The sequence below is a fragment of the Melozone crissalis genome, unplaced genomic scaffold, assembly GCF_028551555.1.
Source record: "Melozone crissalis strain CALT ecotype California unplaced genomic scaffold, PUWL_Pcris_2 ptg000081l_1, whole genome shotgun sequence".
NCBI classification, from domain to species: domain Eukaryota; kingdom Metazoa; phylum Chordata; class Aves; order Passeriformes; family Passerellidae; genus Melozone; species Melozone crissalis.
In genome coordinates, this window is record NW_026535858.1 from 7,068,888 (window position 1) to 7,094,626 (window position 25,739).

Sequence of the window (25,739 nt, forward strand, 5' to 3'; positions counted from 1 at the left end):
CTTTTGTAACCTACATCTTATACACTCACATGAAAAGCATGGCTCTGTTCTTTTTCATAGTGGAGTTAATGGAACTGTTCCTGACTTCTGTGCTATTTACAGGAAGATGAGAGGAGATCACAGTCAACACTTCCAGCTTGCCCATGGAGTGCTTCCATTAGCAATTCTTCCCTCTCCAAGCACCTCCAGGTTGCCTGGACAGGACTCTTCACCCCAGCAGCCTGGAGTACCACCAAGCAGGAGGACACCTGGCTCCACTCCTTCACTGTGGTTTTTCAAGAACTCTGTGGATGGATTTTGTTTGGGATGGCCTTGGGCACTGCTCTGCTGAGGAGGAATAAAAGTCACCTGAAACAGAGGTAAAGAGACTCAGAACACAGCCAGCTTCAGGTCAGCCTTTGGGAATCTCCAATGGGAATATTTTTGCCAAGAGAATTTTTCAGAGAATGCCAAGTGTTTTCCCACATCAATCACAGTTTGTTAGGCTCCAGTTTTAACAGTTCTGATCCTCTGAGGGTCCTGTGCCACAGCTGCCCAGGCTCCAGCTGCAAGTGTCTGCTAAATTGCTCAAGTGAGCTGCTTACAAACACCCTGCAGGCAGGATTTCATTCCAAACCAGTAAGTGAAAATTATGATTAATTATATATTCCCAGAAGTTATGATCAGTTTATGAATCATTCATGGAAAAAAAAGATTACTAAATAGACTATGAATTTAATTTGCAAGCAATAATTTAAGCAACTTCATCTCCAAAGGTGAGGTCCTTCTCATATTTACCTAATGACAGTCTGCAGTGCAAGTGCTGGGTGCAGTGTTGTGAATATTCTGTTTCCACACACCAACACATCAAAATGCAGCTTTGCACTGTCCACAGCTCTGAATGCAAAGGGCAGGCTTTCAAACAAACAAGAGTTTGCAGGCAGAGCTCAGGGTGAAGGCATCACAGTGTCCCCACATTTCTCTTTACAGAGAAAAGCAAGGCACAATTCTCCCCAAAAATATTTCTGGGTTTCACATTCTCAGAGAAAGAAAAAACAATTCTTATCACATTTACTGCTCCTGTGTTGTTCACAAGTGGAATCCAATGTCTATAGGAAGGACTAGCTGGATGCAGTGAATGGATTTCAAAGAATGTAATGGGTTTGAGGTTTTTACTCCATTTTTGGTCTGGGCTGATAAGGAAAGTGTCTGATTTGCCCAAGGATGCTCCACAAATTCCTGGGGTCAGCTGCCCTCCACTGCACATTTTACTAAGGGTTTCCTCCCTGTTTTCTCCTTTGGGACCAGCACTAACACTTTAACACTGGAGCTGGGACATTTGCATCACAGAGGGCTGGCAGAAGCACCATGGCCGAGATGGCTCTTGGATCTATGAACAGCACAAGTTCTGCAGGAAAAGGCAAAGTCTTTCAGGAGAACCAAGCAGCAAAATTGGGAAATCCAGAGAAAAAAAGTTCCTCTCTAGGCCTGACATGAAGGCAGCAAACATCAAAAGAAGCACAAGGTAGGGACTGTAGTTCAAATGTAAACCAAACCACGTAATTCTGTTTAAAATGTGAAATCAGACTGACCAAGAAATCTAAGTTACTTTGTATACCCACCCTCTATTTTATTATACATTTGCTGCTGTGTAAAATATGAAGCGGTAATTGCACCCCTCAGAACTCAAAAAGATAAGTTTTGCTCTCTCATCTATTATCTTAGGTGGGGGCAAGTTTCTAGCTGAGCCATTGGTGGTCTGCTTGACTGGTAAGGTCACCAGCAATTCCCCAGGAAAAAAACAGCCCAAAGTCCAATTTCCTTTACAGCCCTTCTCATGCTGCAGGTCTCACCTCTTTCCCTCTTCCTCTCGCAGCTTTTTCTCTCAAAACCCCCCATTACTCCAGGCTGAGCCTCCTGCAAGGGCCCCACCCTCTCTTGTGAGCACGGAGGAGATTTCTTACCATGACCTCTGGCATCTCTCTAGGTGTACATGACAAGGGTCAGCCACTGGAAAAAAAGGAGAAGAAAGGGTACAATTAGACAGAAATGGTATACACCAAACCTTCAGACTTGTCTCAGGACCTTCAGGGGTGACCCAGTGACTGTAGTCCTTTTGTAGTGCACAGGATAGTTGAGGGATTTTGGAGCTGCCTCTTTCCCTTATTACAATTCAGACCCAGAAACTCTTTCCATATGTTGTTTTCCATGATAAATTATTGCAGCAGCTGCAGCAGGAGCAATTGCTGGGAAAGTTGTGGCACCTGCCTGATTGCAAGTGGAAGGGATAGCAACTTCTGGGAACCTGGATGTTCTACAGACTACCCTATAAAACAGGCCCAGGTCCTCTGCTTGCAAACTGTGCTCTGCCCTTGGTAAAAAAAAAAAAAAAAAAAAAACCAAAAAAAAACCAACCAAATAATATTAAAACAATGAGGCCCTGCACTAGACACAGAGTGTAAACAGGAGCTGGTGAGATTGTAAAAGGCTGTTTTAAAAAACCTTTTTAAACAGTGGGTTGTCAAATAACAGTCCCCAGACTGATAAAATGCAGTACTCAGGCATATCACTATGGAGCACAGCAGGATTTTTGCTTCAGACTAGCTGATAAAAAGCCTGATGTATCCCCATTCACTGAGCTATCCTTCGGGCTGTGCTTTTAAGACAAACAGCAGCAGCAAGCATTTGTCTGCTGTTTCTTTCTTAAAACCAACATGTTTTGCAATTCAGGATTAACAGATGGGGCAGTAAGAAATGAGGGCATGGATTTATTTTATTTTTTTTGTCACTTCCTCAAAGTCACCTTGAGCAATGTTTCCAGGCTGGTGTCACTAAGGGAAGACTCCATGCCTTGGCCAGGGATGGATGGAGCTGTGCTCCAGTGGGGCCAGGGAACCCCAGAGAAACACCTCCCACCCAGGAGGCACTTCCAGCCAGGCAAAACCTCCACCAGCATTTGCTGGGACAAAAACCAGCAACACAGATCACACATCATCTCTAACTTCACCCTTCTGATAAAATGAGCTCCCACTTTGGAGCAGGAGAGAAGAAGAGAGAAAAAGGGAGGAGAGGAGAGGAGAGGAGAGGAGAGGAGAGAAGAGAAGAGAAGAGAAGAGAAGAGAAGAGAAGAGAAGAGAAGAGAAGAGAAGAGAAGAGAAGAGAAGAGAAGAGAAGAGGAATTCTTACCTCCATTGCTGTCATCGAAATTTGTGATCCGCCCTCTGCTAAGTTTTGGAATGCATCTAGGGGCAGAACAAAAAAACCTTATTTCATGAGAATACATTGCATTCTTGCTTCTGACATAAGGCTGTGGCAGGTGAGGAGCAGAGCTGCAGTCCCTGTGCTGGGATGCTCTGCCTGGCCACATCTCATTCCTGTGCTGGGTATCCCTCCTGCCTCGGCCCTCGCATCACAGCCTGGGAAGGGATCCCAATTTTGGGGCCAGAATTTGGCAGAAGTGTGCAGTGCTCAATGGCAAGTGGCTGCCTTCATCTCCTCTCATAATTTGTTTCAATTGTTTTCCTGCCTGAAGAGTGACAGGAGGATGGTGAACTAATGAAACACATCTTCCCACAGGGAAACTTTCTGCTGGTCCTTTTCCATCCTCCCTGGCAGTGAGTGATCACAGTGTGCCCTAAAGAAAGTGGTTCTCTTGAAGTCATTAGTATGCCTTGCAAGCTTTTTGCAGGGAATATAAATGCAGATGCTGCTGTTATTCAGCTAGAGTTTGAAATTAACATTGCTGAAAGTTTTTTTGACAGAACACTTTGCCATCAGGAAATTTAAATCCATTCAAATATTGTTATTCTATGTGCATCTTTATATTGCAGTATGTCTAGGAGAAGCCTTCAAACCCAAGCATTTGGATAAACTCAAAACATGGTATTTTGAGGGGTTTTATTTATTTTGAAATTACTTTTCTCCTAGAAATATGCTCTTATAACAGCAATAAAAAGTTGAAACAAATTTAAGTCTGCCTATCCTTGAATGACACATTTCTCTGGGAGCCTGGAGTTTCCCACCCTGCATGGAAAAGACTTTGTGAGATTACAGGTGTTTTGAAACGTGCCCAGACTGCAGGGAGAGGGTGGGAACAGGGCACAAGGGCTCTTTGCTCATCTGGCCCTTAGGAGGCCACCAGAGCTACCTGAATGGCCCAAAGCAGGGAGGAAGGGTGGCCCATCCAGCCTGCACTGCTCTGAAGAAAGGCACAGAACAAGGAAATCCCTGTGTTGTGCCCAGAGCCTTGACAAGGCTGCAAATGCAGGGCTGGGCTTGCACCCAGCAGTCTTTTTAGGAAAAGTGGCAGCGCTGAAATTACCTCCTCTGGGCAGAGGTAAGTGCCTCTTTACTGCTTCATTAACTCCAGTTAAATAGAATTTGCAAAGAAGATGCTGCTTTTGGTTTGGGTCTCATCTCTGGCTATCTTGAAAGGATGAATAATGATTTAATGGGACAGATTTTATCTTCCCCGCTGCATTCACATCATCATAAATGTTGGCTGCCTTTTATTCCCACTTGGCACCCTTATCCTCTCCTGTAACAAACTTATTCACCACGATCTAAAAAGTTTGAGAAATGTATTCCACATTAAACCCTCTGTAAAGTGGTAACTGAAAGAGTGGAAAGCATTTTAAGATTCTCATTACAGACAGCAATGAAATTTTAGATACTCCTTTCCACATGGATGCAAAGGATTTGTCTTTACATTGGCTCTTAAAATGTAAAAGGATCTATTTTAAACAAAAAAAAAAATCCTATGGCACTAATTTAGGCATAAAAACTTTCATCTATAGCAAGTGACATGTATAATCACAAAAAATGGGTGTTTACAAGCTTCTTTTTTTTTTTTTTTTTAATGAAAGCATTAAAATCGGGACACGCTCTGATTTTACAACGCTTTCAGAGCTGTTTCTGCTGCACTCCCTTGAAATGGGATTTTCAGCAGTGTCATCCAAGCAGATCTGCTGACCACTGTTGGCCCATTAAACATCAGTGCTACAAACACATGGGAGGAAATGAATGCTCCTTTCCATGCACTGCTGAAACCCAGCTCATTTCAAAGATGAAACAAATTGCTGTAGCAATGTTCTAGCACAGGGGTCACAGTTGCTGGCTTTAACTACCAATATTTCCAGTCAAAATGCTTATTATTAGAATAGCAAAAATTACGATTTTGTAAAACACAATTTCATTTCCATTCAGGCAAAAGCTCTTTTACAGGCACTCCCTCCTTGCAAGTGCCAGGCAATAGCTGGATGCAACATGGGGAATGGGTTTGTTTATCCACAGAAGATACTGGACTTCCTCCTTACCAAAAAACTGAGAGAACTTTACTAAACACTGAACTACTCCCTAGCAGCCAGTTGCTCCAGTGTGTGGTATTCACATTCTCTGAACAGAGAGAAATAATTTTTCTCTCTCAGGGTTTTTTCCTGGAGAAGCACAGAGAGAAGCAGAGAAAACCAATTCTTATCTCTACTTGCTGCTCCTGTAGTTTTTGCACATGTGGAATGCGTTAGGGAGATTGTTTACCTGAAGTGATTTGTCAGTTGGATTCTGCTGAGGATTGTTTTGTTTCCTTGGCCAATTGGCTCAAAACTGTGTCCTGGCTGTCTGGAGACAGTCACAAATTGTATTTAGTATTCTTTGTATTATAGTATAGTGTCTCTTTCATATAGTCGTAATGTAACCAGGCAGCAACTGACAGAACCAGAGTGCACCGTCTCAAGCTACATCAGGGAAGGTATAGGCTGGATATTAGGAAGAAATTTTTCACTGAAAGAATAAAACTACTGGAATGCTCTTCCCAGGGAAGTGGTAGAATCACCATCTCTGGATGTGTTTAAAAAAAGATTGGTGCCATAGTCTAGTTGAGGTGTTAGGGCAAAGGCTGGACTTGATGATCTCAGAGGTCTCTTCCAGTCTCATCATTCTGTGATTCTGTAACGTAATATAGTTTTAATAAAGCAATTGTCCAGCATTCTGAATCACTGGAGTCAGGTGCCAATCATTCCCAGAGTTGGGGTCACCTAGTTTTCTGTACCAGTGCACAGGAGATAAATCCAGCTCCTGGCAAGCCGGCTGCCCAAAGAGCTTGGGCCACACCTGGGCTCGGGGCAGCTGTGTCACCTGAAGCTACACAGTTAGACTGGTATTATCACGCCTTGTGTCGTGTCCCTTGTCCCTCTCTGGGGCTGGTGTGCAGGCTGCCCTGCTCCAGGGGCCCTGGCAGGGCTGGCACTCACGGCTCATGGTGTCGAGGCGCAGCATGCAGCACACGAAGTCGCGGAACCCAACCCTGCCGGCGCCGTCACCGTAGCGCAGCGTCAGCAGCCGCAGCAGCACCACGTCCACGGACAGACCTGCCGGGGGAAACACGCTGGGAGGGGATGGAGCAGCTCTGCTGGCCTCCTGCACCCTGCCAGCAACACCCTCAGCCCCCTCCCCTGTCACACAGCCCCTCCCCTGGACAGCTTTTCCCCCACTTCGTGCCCAAGAGTCGGGGTTGGGTAATGGCAAACCAAAGTCGCCTCACTCGCTGACTCCCATTGTGGCTCAAGTCAGCAAGCTGCAAACACTGAGCTAACTAATCTTGTGGTATCTTGCTTTGCCTTTCTAGCTTTTATTTTCTATAAGAAAGGGTGATTTTCTTTGGCTCATAACTGTAAAAGTCTGAGTGTAGCGTTTCCAATACCACCGTCTCTTTCTGCTAAAGAGGCAGATGATGCACTGCTGCATGCTCAGGCTGTTATGCTGCATAGCATGCCTGGGATTCTTAATTTTTACATTTTCTCTTCTATTAGAAAATGGTGAAGGGTGCATTTCTTTTTTATTAGCTGATTATTCAGTATTTGTGTCGCAGTCTGTTTGGATGGAAATCGGTATTCAATTGAATGAACAAAAATTGCTTTTTAGAATGATTCTTTTATTAGTTAAATAAAACTCCCCTAAATGTGCTGGCTATATGAGAGGAATGATTTAAATATATTTTGCACTAAAAGCTGATTTGCAAAACAAAAGGGAAATTTTCTGCAGAGAGCTGGACTGATAGCTTTGCTTTAATGCCTTCTCTGAGACTTCAGAAAAGTCTCATTTGCTCACTCCAGGTTTTAGTAGCTCAGCTGGATGTGAAGTAACTTTCCTGCTTTTTCAACCAGCTCTGAACTTTTCAGTTTTAAGTGAACTCATCATGGAGCTAAATTAGTTGAAAAAGCAGAAATAAAAGAAATGGCTTCTCCACACCTGTGTGGGGAGAGAGATGGAAGTGGTTTAGTACCACCATTGACAAACTCTGGTTGCATGAGCCTAGTTGGAGGTCTCCAGCAGGAAGCAGGTACATTATGCTGAATAATTAAAGAATGGAAATACATTTGGGTTTAAGATACATTTCAAATTAAGGTAAACATGATTTTATATTCTTCTCAAATGAGATAAAGGTAGTAATTAAAAATTAATCTAATTAATTGTCTTCTTTGAGTCTGGTTTTAAACCACTGTAGCAGTGAGCAATGAATTCTATTTTTAAGCTTTTGAAGACATTAGGAATTCAATCAAACTCTCTACAGAGAGCAGGTTCCAGTAAATATTACTTATGGGATGCTACAGTCAAACCTTACACTAGAAAAAAACACCAAGAATTTGGCCTGGTCAGTCTGGGATACACTTGCTCACTTGGCAACATCTCTCAATCAACCTCATCAACAAAACTGAAGGGTCAGCCCTCTCTGTTCCCAAGACTTTTCAACTGATTTATAAGACTACTTCCCAAACCTTTTATCTGCTGGATTCGTCCCCCTGGTTTTGGCCAAGATATTAACTACTGACTTGATGTTTCCCTATTTATAAAAATTATTTTGAATAATTTGCTGTTGCCAAAGAGGAGTTTGTAAATACATCAGGCCAAAACTGCTGCATTTCAGGGCAGCACTGCTGTTAATGCAGCTGCCTGCTTCACTCTGATCCATTATTATTATGATTGGAAGCATTAAGAAAACAGTGAAAATTAAGCACACACTGCAGAGTTTTGTTGGGGAAAGCACTGAACACTTCAGGGAACAGCTGGCTAGGAGTTGGATTTAGATACATTAATAGCATTCCCAGAGGTAGCACCAAGCTTCCAAACCCCTTCTGGGGTTCCTGCTCAAAAACCAGGACAGGGATCAATCATCCCATTGCCAAGCCAGATTCAAATGCAGATGTCTGGCTCAGAGGGCAGCAAGAATGAGCTTGTAATTTTCTTCCCCACTCAACTACTTGTAGTCAAATACATATTGAATTTGCCACTTGACAGTGCCTTTTTATGCCTTCAAACAGCTGCATTGTTTTGGCTGGCAGGACTTTTCCATGCACAATTTTCCTCCCAGTTTTACTTTAGCATCTTTCTCACAGAATGGCAACTTCTCCTTTGACATTTGGCACATCAGTGACCAGTGAAACTGTGATCAGTGCTGATCACCTATCTGAAAAGTGTGGGTGCAGCTCAGACAGAGCTTTGCCCAGATCTCAGCAGAAAAAAAAAAAAAAAAAAAAAATTATATATGCATCCCCTCAGCTGATGGCTTCCAGGGGTAGCAATCCTGCGCCCGTTTCCTCCTGGGACAGCTCCAGAAGCCAAATGGGAGCTGCTCTAGTGCACAATTCAAAGGGGATGGCTGTGTCAGAGATGTGCTTCATGCACAAAGTCTCCTTTGAGACCACTCAGCTGAAATGCTTCACTCGTGTGCACTCACTGAGAGTTTCACACTCAGTAGCCAACAGAGGTCAGTGCAAACTAAATAAATGCCTGTCAGTGTGGCTTTCCCTTCTAGACTTAGTCACTGCCCTGGAGAGGAACTGCAGGAGCTGAGGCAAGTGCAGGAATCCACTCTTCCTCTCTCCCTTCCTCCCTGCTGGATGTTCCATCCATGACCTGGAAGCAGCTCTGGCCAGTGCTGCATTCACTTCTCTGCATCTTTCTGGGCTGCTCCCCAGCACAGATCTCTCAGCAGAGCTGAGATCTAACTGGCATCTCTGGGAAATCCAAGCCACTTTCTCCCCAAAAATAAATCCATCCATCCATCCATCCATCCATCCATCCAGCCTTCTTTCCTTTTCCTTTTCCTTTTCTTTCCTCATCTCATCCTTCAGTGCCCCAGGGAAAGCAAGGGGAGCTCCCAGCCCCTCTGTGTGTACCTGCTGCCTGTATTGCATTCTCCAGTTCAGCAACATCAAGAAATCCAGAACGGTTCCTGTCTTCCTTGAAGAAGATCTCCTAAAACACAGTGCAAAGGCAGATTTCAAGCTCTTACCACCATTCCCCACATTTACCACTACAACCAGTTCTCCTCCCTTAATAAATAACGCTGCAAAGAAGTTCAACAGGTGAGATGGGGTGGCTGTGACATGGGAGGCCCATTTTCAGAAGGCTCTGACAGAACATTACTGTGTAAGAAATCCCACAGTTTGGGGTGGGCAGAAGCCTTTTTGCTTTCCTAACACACCCCAGCATATTTGAGGCACTGTCAGTGGGAAGAGCACCCCTATCTAGATGGGGAAATAGGTGGTCTCAGAGCATCTCAAGATGGAACAAATTGAAGCCCACCCAGCTTGAGGGTGAGTTTTGAGGAAAACCTGAAAACCTGAGTCTTGAGGAATCCCTCCTGTCCTGCACCAAGGCTGAGGGAGAAGGACCTGACACAGATAAGCTGCCAGGTATTCCCTGAAGAATTTAGTGGGACCCCAGATACCATGTCACTGCTTCCAGTGCCTATCCTGGAGCAGAAACATTTCTCCCAGACAAGCCTTTATCAGATCCACTACATATCCACTAGAAACTGCAGAAATGAGGAAATGACATTTTTCAGATGACTCTGTTCAAGAAGTCATTTCAAAAGAAAAAAAAAACTGCCAGTGGTGGCACAGACACGGAGATTTCCATCAGATTCTGAGCCTAATTGGCCTTCCTACCTTTCCCCTCCATGCTCTCTGTGCTGGAAAAGCCTGGGCTGCTCATTTGGAGCATTTTACACACACCACTGCCTCCCTGGCATGAGAGGAGGGAACTCTGACCCGCTAAGCAAAGCAAACAACCCCTGCAAGGCTTCTCCCATTAGCAAGCAGCCTCTGCAAGGCTTCTCTGCGAGAGCACGGAGCATCTGCTCCCCGCTGCTGGAGAGCCTCGGGGCACGGAATCCACAGAATCCACAGAATCCACAAAGTACCCAGAGCATCCACAGCATCCCGAGAAAGCCACCCCCTCCCCCGTACCCTGTACTTAGTGAGGCTCCTCCAGAGGCTCCTGAACTCCTGCAGGGTGAGCCTCCCGTTCGAGTTGAGCTGTGCATTTAGTTAAGGATGGAGCACTTAATGAGGGCTGAACCTGGCTGGCTTTGTGCTGCGTGCACAGAGCTGAACGCGTAAGATGCAGCCTCTTCTGTGGGTCATTTCTTGCTGAGAAAAGCAAGAGTTTTCCTGCTCTCAGTGGTGTTTAAATCCACCTTCTTTGTCACACTGCACAGCTGCTCATGCCTGTGCTCACAAACCACAAAAGGTTTCTATTTATAAGGTGTCTTTAACCACAGGGTGACATTTAGACCCAGAACATGGACACCCCTGTGAATGAACGTGGCCCCATGGCCTTGCCTCTGCACAGGATCTGCCCTGCCTGGATCCTCCAGGAGAGCAGGCCTGAGGAGCCAAGAGCACGAGGAGATGATCCCAAACCTCCATTCCCCACCCAGGAGTCCTGGGCAGACACACAGCACCCACCCCAGTGCAGGATGGTGAAACCTCCCCGAGAGCAAAACTCATCACCACTGAAATGCAAGCAGACAAATGCTGCTGTCGTGGAATCTGAGTGAAAAAAGCTGATCCTGGCTTTGCAGGCCAGGATAGGTCACACTGTACATGGGTTATCTGCAGGCCAGAGAATTAAAAATCTCCTGAATTACAGCAGAGCAGAGGCTTTGTCAGCTGTTTGCACGTGCCATGCATTCACAGTGCCCACTTATCCCAGGACAGGCTTTGCAGAGGAGGAAAAGTCTCCTTCACTGGCTACATGCTGAAAGCTGGAAAGAGAGAGCGACTTTTGGTCATTTTAATTCATTCTCTGGCAGTTTTTAAAGGTCTGAAAATGTCTCAAAGCTTTTTCGAGGCACGGAGGAAAAGAGACAATGAGCAAGCAAAGGGGAAGAAACACAGGAGGGAGATGTATGTCTCCATCAAGGAGCCCTCTTGTTCTACAATGTCCAGAAATGTGTTTCTTGTGTTGTCTTGTTAACAGTAAAAAGACTGAGTCACTCAGCTAAATAGCAAAGACACACTGGAAATCCACTCTGGGATGGCCTGTGAGGCCGGTGCCTGGCATTCAGCAGTGACAGAGTTTCTGTCCCTGACACCAGCACAGCTGGCAGCCTGCTGAAGTGCCACCCAGCCTGTGCAACCACCACAGAACAGCTGAGCTATGCCTCAACTCTGCCCTGCCTCCTGGTCTCACCTCTGCCTGACACCCCCACCCAAGGGTGAAGCTTAGCCAAGCCCCAAAGGGGGCAAAATGAGAGCAAAGAACTGGCTGGCAGCAGAAGGCTGATCCTCACCTTGCAGCAGACACAGCAGAGCCCGGGCATGCACAGCAAAGTCCTGCATGGACTGTGGGACAGTTATTTATTGGGGATTTGGGCTAATATTTACTTGCAGGTTCTCACACTGCGATGCTCAGCTCAGCCATAACTCAAGGCAAGGATGGGCAGCACCAGAGAAGTTTATTGCTTCTGCTGAAAGGATACATCCATCAGAGCTAAAATGCCTCTGCATGAATCAAAGCTGAATCTCCCTCCCAGGCTGGTCATTTCATCTGCAAGGATTGACAAAACAGAAGGAATTAGCAAGAGCAAGGGCTGTGACAGGCATCAGGGCACCGTTCTGAGGCAAGGAGGACACTGGCTGAAGGCTCCCACAGCTCTGGTTCAGGGTCTCTCACACAGCAGCAAGGGCTCTGTGCCAGGCTGAGGGAATCTGCACATCTCAGACACCTCTGCCTTCCCCAGGGACTGGTGCCCTGTGTGGCCTCACCCTGCACAGTCCCTGCCCAGGGATGGATGTTGAAGATTGCCATGCAAGATGTTTTCCATCACCATCTGTGTGGCAGATTACCTTTGTCAAATGGGCAGTTTGCTTTATCTCTCTCTCTGAGTGACCACATTCACACCTCCCTCGGGAGGGGACATTGCTGATAACAGACTATTGAATGTCACTGCATGGCTGATAAGAACTATAACATCCCATTGGGAGATGTGAGCCCAGAGGGAGGAGCCAAGCATTGCTACCCAGATATAATCCAGAGGTTTTGAGACACCAGCATGGCTTTCTCCACGGGATTCCCCAGAGGAGCAGCTGCTGCCTCTTCTTCCCCTGGATCTTCAGAGGAAGAATACATCCTTCTCTACAGATCCCCCTTGCTCCAGCAAAACCACACCTGACACTGCAGGAGGGCTGCAGCCACATTTCCAATGGGACTGCCACCAACACCCTGACCCACAGGGTGTCAGGTTGGGTTCTGACTCTGTCAGTGTTGTTCTAGTGTACTGCACTGTTTATTTTATAATTTTATTTTTTTTCCTTTCCCTATTAAAGAACCGTTATTTCCTGCTGTCATATTTTCGCCTGAGAGCCCCTTAATTTAAATTTTATAGAAATTCGGAGGGGTGGGGAAGGTTTACATTCTCCATTTCAGGAGAGGCTCCTGCCCTCCTTAGCAGGCACCTGTCTTTCCAAACCAAGACAAGGAAAATGACAGTGACAAGAAAGGCCACTTATGCTGATTTAGCAAGTCCTAAGAGCCCTTTGAGCCTGGCTGAGCTGGCTCCAGCCCCCAGCTGTGCCCCTCTCATGCTCTGATCCCACAGTGCAGGAAGCCACAATGAGGATTGCTTAAGGACCATCAGGACACCCTTAAATCCTGTGACTAATTGACTCTAGTCCAAGGATAGGGAAGCACCAAAAGCTTTACCTTGGGAGATCACTTCATTAAGGAGTTGTTTCAGCTGCGAGGCATCGATAGTTGAGCCCTGATGCAAAATAAAGCACAAAGAGATGTCTGTGAGCATCAAGTTTTCTCCTGTGCCACTTTTGCCCAAACCTTTTTTTTCTCAGGCACTGTGGCAGCCAAGAACCTCTGTTTATATCTATCAAAGGAGTAGCATCATCCTCTCTGGAGCACGACCGGGCTCTCCATGCTGCTGGGCCACTCCAGCTGCACTTCCATCCCCACGGGGTTGGCTCTGCAGGGATGGGGAGCTGTGGATGGGCAGCACAGCAGGCACAGTGTGGGAGGCCTGGGAGCACAGGCAGTGCTGCTCATCAGCCACCCCAGACACCCCCAGGGCAGCCCTGCTCGTTTTCACCTTCACGCATTGATGTCACCATTAACTGCCAGAGGTTCATTGTGCAGGGACTTTTGACAGCGATTTTTTTCCTCTTGACTAAGTCAAGGAGTTCTTTATAACAGTTTATTAAACCATTAAAAGCATCTCCTGTGAACACAGAGCTTGGCTCTGAAAGAGCAGGAATCAATTACTCAAACGCTGACTGATGTCTGGTTTCCAAGTGCTGAGAAGGCAAATGGAAAATGATGCTGATGAGAGGGGGGAGACTACCCAAGGCTTTCTAATTGCTTTCAGCAAATAAACAAACCAAAGCAAAAAAAAAAAAAAAAAAAAGAAAGTACACATGCAAGCCCATCACCAGCTCAACTATAAATCTCCAATATTCCACTGATATATGGCCCTAGACAATCTATCCCAGCTGAATGTCCCATTTTTCTGGGGGTTTTGGCAGGTCAATCAATACCATTTTCAGGGTATCCACTTGAGGATGGAGCTACATTTCCAAAAAAAAAAAATTCTAAATGGATTTGTATCAACATCATAGATCAGTTTTTCTGCAAGTCCACATGTGTTTTTTTATTTTTATTTTTACCAACAATATGTTTTAGAGAGGGTACCTGCTTAGCATGTCTTAGGAAAAGAGCCTTATAGGAGCTATCCTGGTTCTGTCTTGGTACATCCTGCATTGAAAACAAAGAGCAGACATAAGTAATTCAGCTACATAACAACTGGAGGCAAAAGTCTGTGGATCCAAGCAGCACTTTAGAGGGGCAGGAATGTGCAGCACAGGCTACAGTTTTCACACCCCCAAAATAAAGTGGACTAGGAGTGAGCAACTGCTACTGCAATGAAGGAAGAAGCATATTTTGGGTGTTAGCAGCTAGTACAACCAGGAAGGAGCAGTTCAGGGATTAAGGAAGAGGACAGAACACATCCAGGGTGGAATTCAGCAAGTCAATACCTGAGCCTGATCCTTATTGGTGGACCTTGGTTGGGACCACTGCTCAGGGCATGGGAAGACTCATGTGAACCAAGAAAACAGAGCAGAAAATCTGACTTTTCCTTTCTCTTGTACCTTCTCAATCCCAAGACAAGCTTGGACCATACCTGAGCAATTGCAATTCAATGGTTAAGTGATTTTTTTTCCAACCTTCCAGTGAAAAGATCCACCAGGCACTAAGGGGAATTATCCTTAATGTTATAAAGTCTTCAGAAAAAAATCTAAGCCCAAAACTCAATGCCTTCATCTCTGTGTGAGATACTTCACAGCAAAGAAGCCCAAATACCTGACCAGGAGCAGAAACTGTGGGTACCACAATTCATCAAAGTCAGAACAAAGGACAGCAGCCAGGTAAACTGACAGCTTGTCAGTGGGAAGAGATAAAAAGTCACCATTTACACCACCCCTCTAATGGGGCTTAATTGTGTGCTGGAAAATGAATCACAAGGAGAGGACTCAGCTTTCTGTTCTCCTTCACACCTCTGGCTTCAAAGATCTGTGTCTCTGAAGGTTGTAAACAGCAGCCTCTCAGTGCCAGGGCTTTGCTGGTGGGACCAGCCCTGGCAATGTGCACAGCTCATGGCAAGAACTCAAAAAACCCTCGGTGGCTGGGCTGGAGAGGACAAAATCGGGGTTGGACTAGAGATTCAGTCAGTTTCAAAGTGTGGTTTGCTTTATGTCTCTGTCTCTGAAGATATCCTGATGAAAAGTAGCAGAAATCTGATTTGAGTCTCATCCCTATGGGCTCCTGTGCTTTACAGGGTACAAGCACTTAAAGGGAATCATTCCCATGGGGAAGGCATGTCCAATCCCACTCATAGGAATTATGTTTCCCTCTCTCCCCCCCATAGATATATACTCATTTTACAGACACTGGAAGAAATTAGAATCTTTTAAGTATTCTCTCCCCTGCTGTATTTGGTTTGTCAGAGTGTTAAAGATGGTGAGGTGAAAAAGACAGATGGACAGACTGACAAAGGGACTGTATAAGTCCTGTTTCCTCAAAAACCAGGCTCTGAAACAGACACATGAGAAGAGGAAGGGCTTTTTTGTCACTCCCATCTCTCCAGAGAGTTGCCCTGCCCTCCCAGCAAGGTTGCAGGGCGCCAAACAATGGGACAGTGGTGGGTGGTAGAGGGAGAAAAGAGCAGATGAAGAGGAATCAGTAGAGGTGACCAAATGATCACCACCAGAACCTACACCAGTTTCCAGACTCTTACCATTGGCAGCCCTGGGCTGGTCAGGGAGCTCGAGTTCCTAGAAAAGAGTTCCAAGAATCAAACTGGGAGAAAAGAGCCCTTTCCAGAGCACTGATTTGCAGCTGTGGAGGAAGGCAGGCACCACCATCAGCCCTCACCCAGCCCACAGCCCCACAGGATGCTCAGCACCCATGGCCCATCCTGGCCCAGCTCAGACAAGGCTGCTGCACCACTCCTGGGTCTCTCTGTGCAGACAGGGCTGAGTTTCCAGCATAGAAAGGTATTTTGTGTCACTCTGAACATGCCAGGACTGACCTCACCACACAGAACACAGGGCTGCCCTGCCTTGAGCTGCTGAAAATTTTCACCTCCTTTCTCTTTGCTCAGCTTAAGAGTCAGGAATAAAAACAGCATCTGGGCTATTAAAAGGCAACATCTAAATGTCTGCAGCCTGGCTGAAACTGGGCCAGGGTCACCATTGCTAAGACATCACATTCAGTGCTTGAGTTTTGCTTTCAGTAGAGAAATTAGACAAGCCAGGTTCTATTTTTATAACACCTGTATAGGTAAGTGCTGCAAAGAGCCACTGGAAGGTCATCTCCACACCTGGCTGAGCTCAGAAGGTCTGTGAGGGTCAGAGGCTCTCCTGGAAAGCTCACTGCCAGGGCTGAGCTGTCTCACACATGACTCACTCTGCTGAAGGCAGTCCAGCCCACAGAACACACTCTTTGTGTTTGCTCCCATAACTCAGGAGCTGCCTCACTTTGTTCTGGGCTGTTTTTGCCAGGGAGGGGCCAAAGCCTGGAAAGCAATCTCATTATTGAGATATGGGCCAGTGAGTCAGAGCTGCAATCACATCCACTCTAAATCTTGCTGAGGGGAAGGCACTGCACAGTGATGCTTGCAGGACATTTGGGGAGGCTGAATGCCTGGACTCAGAGCTTGCTCACCTGGAGTAAACCACACCCAAATATAAACAATACCACATTCACTGGCAATGTGAGTGTGTGTGTGGTAATAGCTGCCTTTGCATGAACTCAGACATGATTTTTCCACTATCTTCAAGGCTGCTGTCATGCCCACAGGGAGCCCTGCCTATCTGTGAGGTGGCTGAGTGAAAGGATCAAGGCCTTTCACTGCTCCTGGCATCTCCAGGTCCCAATCTGAGCAGAATGGGACCTGATCCATCTAAATGCAATAAAATATTGAACAGCTGCTAAGAATTAGGGAAAAGAAACTCCCCATCCTCCTTTCAGCAAAGAGAAATGTCCCCACAATCAGGGGTAGAGGACACATCTCACAATTATTGCTCTCTGTGCCAAAGCTGGGACCCTTGGTGGCTGCAGATGAGCTCCTGCCCTGCTCTACAATGACACCCTTGTGCAGCTGAGTGCACACCTGATCCCACTCACCTTTACCCTCCTCTGTGCCTTCCCCACCCTCCAGGGACACACCAAAAGCAAATTGCCACATCAGTTATCCCGACAGCAAAGAGTTAATTCCTGGCACTCTGTGGCTCTGGGGCCTTTAAGGAGTGTGCATCATCTTACTCATGGTAGTCCTGATTCTTTATGAAAATCCTTAGGAGAAATTGGAATTCCTGGTCCTCTGCTGCAGCAGGAACCACGGCGTAGGTTCCTGGGCTCAGGGTCAGGCAGCTGGTCACATCTCGAGCCTGGAGAAAGGTTTGCTTCAGAACTCTGGAGTTCTCCTGAAACAAAAATACAGCTGGCTATCTTCTTGTTAGGGACCAGAGTAAATCAGGCAGCACACTCACACAGCCTGCCATCCCCACACCTCTCTGAATCTGCATCCATCACACCCCAACCTCCCCCGTGGCCTGGAAAGCCCAGCCAGGGGACAGGCTTTTCTCAAGGACACATCAGAGCTGGTCAAAGGTGGAGAAAGTGAAAGAAACAGAAGCCAAAATGAACTTAAGGAGATTTGAAGAGAACTTCAATTAACATTAAGCAGAGTTCACAAAGGAATCAAGCATGAATGCTATTACTAAAAATTCCCTGAGATCTGTGACTCAAAGCGGTCAGAGAGGCCTCTAAGCATGAATGCCTCAAGAATCCCAATCCAAATGAGCAAGTGTCACAAGAAAACTGAGTATTCTGATCTTTCATCTGTTATTCCAGTATTTTTTTGCTGAGATGAAACAAATATAATGCAACAGCTATTACTATGATGACATGTAAAGATAGCATAATAAAAAACCCTTCCTTAACATATTCCCCAAAATATATCAGCGTGTATAAATTCCATTTAGAATGGTTATACAGCGTGGCAGAGTTATTTATGAGCCATGCCTTTGGGAGACAATAACATAAAACTGCTATTTTGGAAGGAAAAAAAAAAAGAGGATGACTAGTGTTACAGAGGGCTGGGAGGTACACAGACTGCCAAGTATTATGGGTCACATCTTGAGCAGATAGAAATGGGCAGTGCTGCAAAGAAATAAATGCTGTAATACTTTTTTCCCCCTGCTTTTGAGCCTTATTCCACATTCCTTCTGGTAAAAAGCAGAAGCAGATTAATATCTCAATGGAATCAAAACTGGTGTGAGATAAGAATCAGCCTCTATACATTTCTCAGCTCTATCACACCACATTAAACTTCCCTCACAGCCATGTATTAGTGTTCCACGTCTATATTTAATCAAAGGCTTCCTAGAGCTATCAGATACGTCCATTCTGCTTTGCATCCTTGCCTGCACTGCATTCTCCTCTCATCCTGCCAGGGGATAATGCTCCTTTTACTTCACAGCAACAATTTGATGCATCTCAAAAGGTACCGAACAGCGGATGTGTGGCATTCACATTCTCTGGAAAAATCCCTTTGCCCAGGATTTTCTCCTGGGAAGCCGGGAAGCCTCAGAGGAAAAGGAAAACAATATTATCTCATTTGCTTCTCCTGTGTTGTGCTGCTTTGGAATGTGGCTGGAGATTGTTTATCCAACAGGTGATTGTTTCATGTGAATTGTTTTTACTTTTACATGTTTTTACATGACCAATCAGTGTCATATGTCAGGCCTCACTCATAAGGCCAGCACCCCAAGTGACCTGAGCCCAAAGGCAGCCTGAGGTGAGCCATGGGCTGGCAGCCCACAGAGGCCATGTCATCTAGACTTGACAAACTCACTGAGGTTCACCCATCCTTGATCCATCTCATACCAAGAGAGGGAAAACACATCTGAGCATCAACTGGAGGGGAAGAAAAAATGTTAAATGTAAAGCAAGAATAGAGAAAACCCATCTCCTAGTCTGCCTCCTGATTAAACAATCCCTTTTTTGAGGGAACCAAGACCTCTATCATCACCTCCCAGTGAAGGTCACGCCTGTTAAAATGGGTAACTAACCAAGGTGGACGTGCATTGTGCAAGAGCACACAGAGACCTCCGTGTCTGGTGACTTTTGGGCATGCTGGAAGGAGCAATTCCCCTTTCACCAGGAGCAGCAGCTCTTTCTGAGCAGCACAGCTGGCCCAATGGAGTGCTGCAGGCTTGATACCTGCACAGGACAGAGGATGTCCTCCCACAGGGATAGTGAGCTCCACTTGCTGGAGGGATGCCCTTTTAATGACATCTTTTATTTCTCAGACACACTTTTTTTTTATGAGCTACAAAGCCATGCTCTTCCTTTATGAGGAGCTGTTAAACTTATGGCATCAATTATTTAAAGTCTGGGACTAGGGCACACCTCTCCAGTAATGAGGAGAATGAGGAGAAATTAGGGTTACAGCAATCCCTGCTGCCTTTTTAGGCTTTGTAACAATAGCCTCCCACAGTCATCAGCCAACAAGAAAAATACTTTGGGAAGGGTTAGCATCCATCCACTCTAGCAACTGTGCTTTCAGTAAGGCTGGTAATGCTCTGAGGACATCAAAAAGGCTTGAAAGGAGCCTGAAAAGGCACCTCCTAGGACAGGCACCAAGAAAAAAGCCCAGAGAAATTGTAGTGGAGGTCCCAGGGGTCTGAGTGGATTTCCTCTACACTGGTCTAGAGCAAAGGCTCTCATGTGTTTTGTAAATGTTTCTACACCGCTTTTCAGATGGAAAACAGGAGGATGAGTGAGAAAGGCCCACTTTGGGGAACAAGAGACAATCTGCTTCCCTGCCATACCTGCAGTGCTGGCTGTCATGCCCTGTGCTCAGCCAGCATGGCATGCCACCAGTGCTGCTGCTACAGAGGATATTGCCCTGACACATCTCCTAACCCAGGCACTCCCTCAGCTTCCCAGGGCTGTTCTGGGATGCTACAGAACTAAAAGTGCCACCTTTTCCTTAAGACATGAGTAAAAGAAACTAAGCCAGCTTAACTCTGCTTTTACTCTGAGTTTTCTACAATAGGAGGCACCCAGAAATTCACACCACATACTGAGTTTTTAACAGGCCAAAAGGCAATTCAGTCTTGCATTCCCACACACAGGTAAAACAAACCACACAGAGAACAGCAGTGCCCACATGATATCTGACTGTGCTTACCGTGGTGATGAAAAAGCCAATCCCCAGGTTTCTTTCATCCTGCACGTGCTCAGCGGGTTTTTGCATAAGTGAAATGGCTACATTACGGGTTTTTGGGTAGTGATCTAGCACTTTGAAAAAATACTGAGGGTTTGTAGAAGCTGCGCCTGCTGAGAAAGTGTTAATAGGTTAGCAGTAGGCTCAGGGACGTTCCAGCAGCAGCCTGTTGTGTAAAATCTTCCTTGTGTTGACCCAGAGGAGCAGGCAGTCACTGCTCCAAGATCCTCTCATTACAACAGAGCCCTGCAGTCTCCACACTAGCACTAGAAGCTGAGGCATCTGGAGGCAAACTAATTACACATTCATCATTTTAGAAATCTCTGGCAAAGTCACTGAAGTCGTGTGGATTTCTCAACCCCCCTACATCTGCCCCACCTCCATGGCAGCGTGGCACACTCTCCCAGCAGCAGAAAAGCAGGAAAGTGCCTCTTAATCAGGCACCTGACCCAGAGGCTGAGCTGAACAGGACTGTGGCTTTGAGGTGATAAACACATAGAAAAGGATAAAATGGTGCAAAGCTACCCTCTTCTTCCCTGCTGCCAGTGTTTGTGATGGACAGACAGAATGTCGAGCCCCAGAGGGAAACAGCCACTTCTTGGCCAAGGCTTTGGTTAACAGGAAGCATTCCTGGTTACAAAAGAAGAGCAATGAACTGCCCTAAGTGGTAAAAAAAGGACTGAGATGGCAGCAGAGTAGAATTTAAGCCAGATTCCTGTGCTGGGTGGCCTTGAAAGTTGCAAATTTGAATGATTGTACCTAGACAGGGACTTGAGGGCTGTTGGGAAACACAGCTCCAAAGAAAATGGTTCTGCCTGCAAACTCTCAGTTCAGGGCCTTCTCTGGAGCTTGGCAACCCCCATCTTTCCATCATTTTGTAGCCCCTTGCCTACAAGAAGCCCCTGCAGCTCCTTGCTCAGTCCCAGTGAGTGTGCAGCAGCACAGGCATTGCTTTGTTATCACATCTTGAGACCTGGGGATCAGGTTGGGAGCAGGAGCCTGAAATCTGTAAGCCAAAACCTGGTTGCTGCTAAGTCAAGGATTGTCATTTGAGAAAAAAAGAAGTCTCTTCACTGATCAGATACTACCATCCTAGATTAAAAACACAAAGCCCAAACACTGATGCAGCTGTAAAAAAAAAAAGAGTGAGATAAGATAAAAATGTAAAAATATACTGCTATTGATTGGAGCTTACAATGCCAGAAGAGTTCTTGCACAGGCAGTAAACCACTGGTCTTATCAGCCCAAAAAGATCTTTTTACCTTAAAAAATAGAGCTTTTAGCACATTTTTTTCATTCCATTGTGGTGGTTTGCACAGGGCTCCCACAAGGGAAGAGACGAGAATCTGAGTCCATGTTATAGAAGGCTGATTTATTATTTTATGGTATATATATTATATTAAAACTATACTAGAAGAATAGAAGAAAGGATTTCATCAGAAGGCTTGAAAGGAATAGAAAAGGAATGAATAATAAAATCTTGTGACTGATGGAGTCCGAGACAGCTGGGCTGTGATTGGCCATTAATTAGAAACAACCACATGAGACCAATCACAGATGCCACTGTTGCATTCCACAGCAGCAGATAATCATTGTTTACATTTTGTTCCTGAGGCTTCTCAGCTTCTCAGGAGAAAAAATCCTAAGGAAAGGATTGTTCATGAAATGTGTCTGTGACATTCCATATCCATTCCATTTCAGAGCACTTTTTGCTCTGTAAAATCAACAGCGTATTTGCCAGACCAGACTTTCTGATGAGGTGCCCAGTAACACCTACTTCAACTGGCTGAAAGAAGATATATAAGCTCATTTTGACTTAAAGGTTCCTAAATCACAGGTCTCCCGTTTTAACTCAGCAGCCAGCGCTGCTGTTGCTTTGTTTCTGCTTGTTTAGCTGATAAGTGCTGTAATGGGAAAAGGCAGCCATTAACACCTGGCGATCAATACTTGTGCGATCCGGTGCTCAGAGTGAATTTTCACATCAATGAGGAGGAGAACACCACCAGGTGAGTGCAGTGAGCATCCCTTACCCCGGGAATAGCGGCTCCTCCTGGAGGGAAGGCCCGGGCTCCACAGGCTGCTGTAGGTGGTCAGAGACCACGCTGCTCTGCCGTGCTCATCTCCAAAGTCCAGGAATGTTGGGGTGTTGTTACATATGTACAGCCATGAAAATTGCTCCTGGAAGTCCTTACAGCACATCCTGCAGAGAAGGAGGGAAATGTCACCATTCAGTTCAAGACAGAAGAACATTGGCAAGAGCTAAAGGAGGGAATCCTGGCCGTCTGCTCAGCCCTGGTGAGGCACATCTGGAGAGCTGTGCCCAGTTCTGGGCTCCTCAGTACAAGAGAGATGTGGAGCTGCTGGAGCAGGTCCAGTGAAGGCTACAAAGGTGATCAAGGGACTGGATCTTCTTCCTTCTGTGGAAAGGCTGAGGGAGCTGGGCTTGTTCAGCCTTGAGAGGGAACCTCACCAATGTCAGTATCTGAAGGGAGAGTGTCAGAGGTTGGACCAGGCTCTGCTTGGTGATGCCAAGCAAGAGGACAAGAGGGAATGGGCAGAAATTGATGTACAGGGAGTTCCACCTGAATATGAGGAAGAATTTCTTTACTGTGTAAATGACCACACACTGGAACATTGTGACCGTGTTCAGAGGGGTCCTAGGATGAGGGAAGAGACGAGGATCTGACTCCTTGTTTCAGAAGGCTGATTTATTATTTTATGATATATATTATATTAAAACTATACTAAAAGAATAGAAGAATGGATTTCATCAGAAGGCCAGCTAAGAATAGAATAGAAAGGAATGATAACAAAGGTTTGTGGCTCGGCTCTCTGTCTGAGCCAGCTGACTGTGATTGGCCACTAATTAGAAACAATCACATGAGACCAATCCCAGATCCACCTGTTGCATTCCACAGCAGCAGATAATCATTGTCTACATTTTGTTCCTGAGGCCTCTCAGCTTCTCAGGAGGAAAAATCCTAAGGAAAGGATTTTTCATAAAAGATGTCTGTGACAGAACATGTTGGCCAGAGAGGGTGTGGAGTCTCCCTTACTGGAGTATTCCACAACCATCCAATCACAGTCCTGTGCCACGTGCTCTGGGATGACCCTGCTTCCACCCTCTGTGGTTCTGTGCAGACACCAGTTAGGTATCCACATTGACCCCATGTGTGTAAAAAGGGAGATTGCTGAGAGCCCTGCAGGCACCTGCAGCTCTGCTGGCTGCTACCTTGCAGGAGAGCTCAGCTCTCAGTGCATTCTGGGCTGCCCTGACTGCCCCAAATGCCCCAGGGTAAACCACAGGGCACGTTCAGGGGTACCTTGCTGGACCCCTGCCATCTCCAGCACACCTCTGCCACTGTCCCTTGTAGATCCACAGTGCTCTGTCCCATGCCTCACTCAAGCCTCACCTGTGTGTTTCAGACCCCCTGCTTTCCTCAGAGCCCCCAGGGCATGTGTGCACTTTCTGAATAACCAGTTTTTCCAAGGGACAGCCCATGCATGGCTGAGCTGTATCTGGGAGCAATCAGAGGCAGTGAAAAACCACAAGCAGCACCTGCAGGGCAGTCGAGTGCGCAAGCTCAGTGACCTGCTTAGCCAGCTGTCCCCTCCAAGCATCCGTCAGTCCAAGGTTCAAACCACACACTTTATGAGGAGAGGTGGTGTGACAAAATGACCAGGTCTCAGAGGGCTGGATTTTTACTTCTCTCACTTTTCTTTTTGGTTTTTTTTATTTCATCAGCCTGTCACTTAATCTTGGCCAACTCCATTTTTTCAGGTCTTGTTTCCTCTGACACCACAGGGTCAGGACAATCTCCAAATTGTTGTTTACACACAGCCAACACAGGGTGCCTTGGGCCACCACCAAGAAGAGAGAACTGCCGAAATTACTTTTTCCATAATGACGGCAAATAGAAAACCCAGCAGATAAAGGATCAATAGGGAAATACCAGAATTCTCCATCATCCTTATTTCTGAGGAGGGCTTCTCTGTATTTAGGCTCAACACGGTCCCACTGAGGAGAGCTGCAAAAAAAGAACAAATCAACAAGATGTGAGGCACAGCTTTTCATCTTTGGCCTATTCCTCCAAGCAGCCTGTCAGGCCATGAGGGATCAGGAGGAGTGAACAAACTGTGCATTGGAAACAAGACCAACAAATGGAACTCTGTGTCTTTGCTGTGCCTGAGCTGCCCAGCCTGGGGTGGGGAATCCTCCCCTCTGTCCTGGTCACCTGTCCCCAGGCTGGAGAGGCCCCAAGCCACAGCACTCTGAAGCACTGATATTCCACTGACACGCAGGGAGCACATTACCCAGTCAGATGTGCTGTTTCCAAGCAGCATGTTTATAATTAAGTGATAATTGTACTTTCTGCAGAGTTTAAGATAAATAAACAGCACGTGAATCAATAATTTATTGATCTGTGCAGCTCACCTGTGAACGTGCTGCTGACATTTCAATTACACTTTAGGATTGTAGTGCACCCTTCCAAAAGGATGGGAGGATGCTGCCTGAGCAGAGAGATGTTATCCCAGCCTCAAACAGGTCCACACAACCCACCAACCCTTCCAGATGCAACACTCCAGCCTGACTTTTCTCAGCAGAGTGCTTGTGTGTGGTCCTAGCAACAGGGAGGGGTGGGACGCTATTAAAAAACCTAAAAGTGGCACAAAACATTTCTCTAATCATGGAAACACTGATGCAATTCCAAAAAGAAAACTAAGACCTATTTGTTTACAAAATAATGTTGCAGTCTGTATAATTATTTTCTTTGGGAAAGAGATGTTGGATTATCCACACAGGCAGCAAAGTGGTCCTTGCAGCCCCAAAGCTGCATGAAGGATCCAAAAGATTAGTTCAAGCCACTCCCTGGCACTTTGCCTCTGGAATAACCAAGCACCCTTTCTGTCCCTCTGTGTTCAGTGCTGCCCTGCTCCAGGGACTCATCTGACCATCCTCTTCCCAGAGTCAGCCCCACGGGAGCAGAAGAAAGAGGAGGAAGGTGGATGTGTGATTTCTGCAGGAGGATTCAACAGAAGCAGCCATCCAAGGACATGGTCAGAGCTTACTCCAGGAAATAAGGGCTCTTCCACCCATGATTTCTGTAGAATCATGCACTGGGTAAAATGCATGCACACAGACAAGAAGGGACACCTGAGCCTGGCAGGGCTGCATTAGTTTCCCCTGGGTTGGATTTCTGCAGGCAGTTGCTATGCAGATGGAAATAATGCTCATAATTAACTGATTTGGAAATATCTGTTTTGTTAAAATGGGTGCAGGGCAGAGGTTCTTATAAAAGATTGATTCACTATTATATTAAAGCTTTAAGACCCTACTTATCACTCCAGGGCCCCTTCCACTCCCCATGGCCCCATGGATTCCAGATTCTGATGATATGTTTCCAGCCATTCTTGTAGGGGACCTGTAAAGAGGAAAGAAAAACAAACTCAGCCACAACTTTTCACAATTCACTGAAGAGAAGGGTAATAAAATGGAACTTCCTCTACACCTGAGAGACCAGATTTAACCTCTGATCTCATTTTCCCAGCAGTGAAAAATCAGTGCCTTCTGCTGCACTGCAAAGGAAGGATGTGTGAGAGAAAACCTCTCAGGAAAACCATTTTGCTTTCCTGAGGACAGTGAATAGCTGACACAGGGAGAAGCAGCAGCATTCCT

The 25,739-nt window shown here is 46.1% G+C and overlaps 1 protein-coding gene across 1 annotated transcript in view; it reads right to left on the bottom strand.

Moving 5' to 3' along the window:
• Window positions 1-218: 218 nt before the first annotated feature.
• CAPN13 (calpain 13) overlaps window positions 219-25,739 on the bottom strand; it is a 47,279-nt gene continuing 21,758 nt past the window's right edge. The window contains exons 7-21 of the mRNA XM_054290510.1: window positions 25,400-25,485; window positions 24,016-24,090; window positions 22,093-22,262; window positions 20,027-20,172; window positions 17,092-17,252; window positions 15,563-15,599; window positions 13,960-14,022; window positions 12,967-13,024; window positions 11,744-11,811; window positions 10,227-10,295; window positions 9,153-9,231; window positions 6,228-6,344; window positions 3,166-3,221; window positions 1,944-1,989; window positions 219-348 (exon numbers count right to left, since the gene is read on the bottom strand). Of these exons, the coding sequence (XP_054146485.1) occupies window positions 1,963-1,989; window positions 3,166-3,221; window positions 6,228-6,344; window positions 9,153-9,231; window positions 10,227-10,295; window positions 11,744-11,811; window positions 12,967-13,024; window positions 13,960-14,022; window positions 15,563-15,599; window positions 17,092-17,252; window positions 20,027-20,172; window positions 22,093-22,262; window positions 24,016-24,090; window positions 25,400-25,485 (1,212 nt within the window). The 3' untranslated portion in view covers window positions 219-348; window positions 1,944-1,962. The remainder of the gene's footprint in view (window positions 349-1,943; window positions 1,990-3,165; window positions 3,222-6,227; window positions 6,345-9,152; window positions 9,232-10,226; window positions 10,296-11,743; window positions 11,812-12,966; window positions 13,025-13,959; window positions 14,023-15,562; window positions 15,600-17,091; window positions 17,253-20,026; window positions 20,173-22,092; window positions 22,263-24,015; window positions 24,091-25,399; window positions 25,486-25,739) is intronic.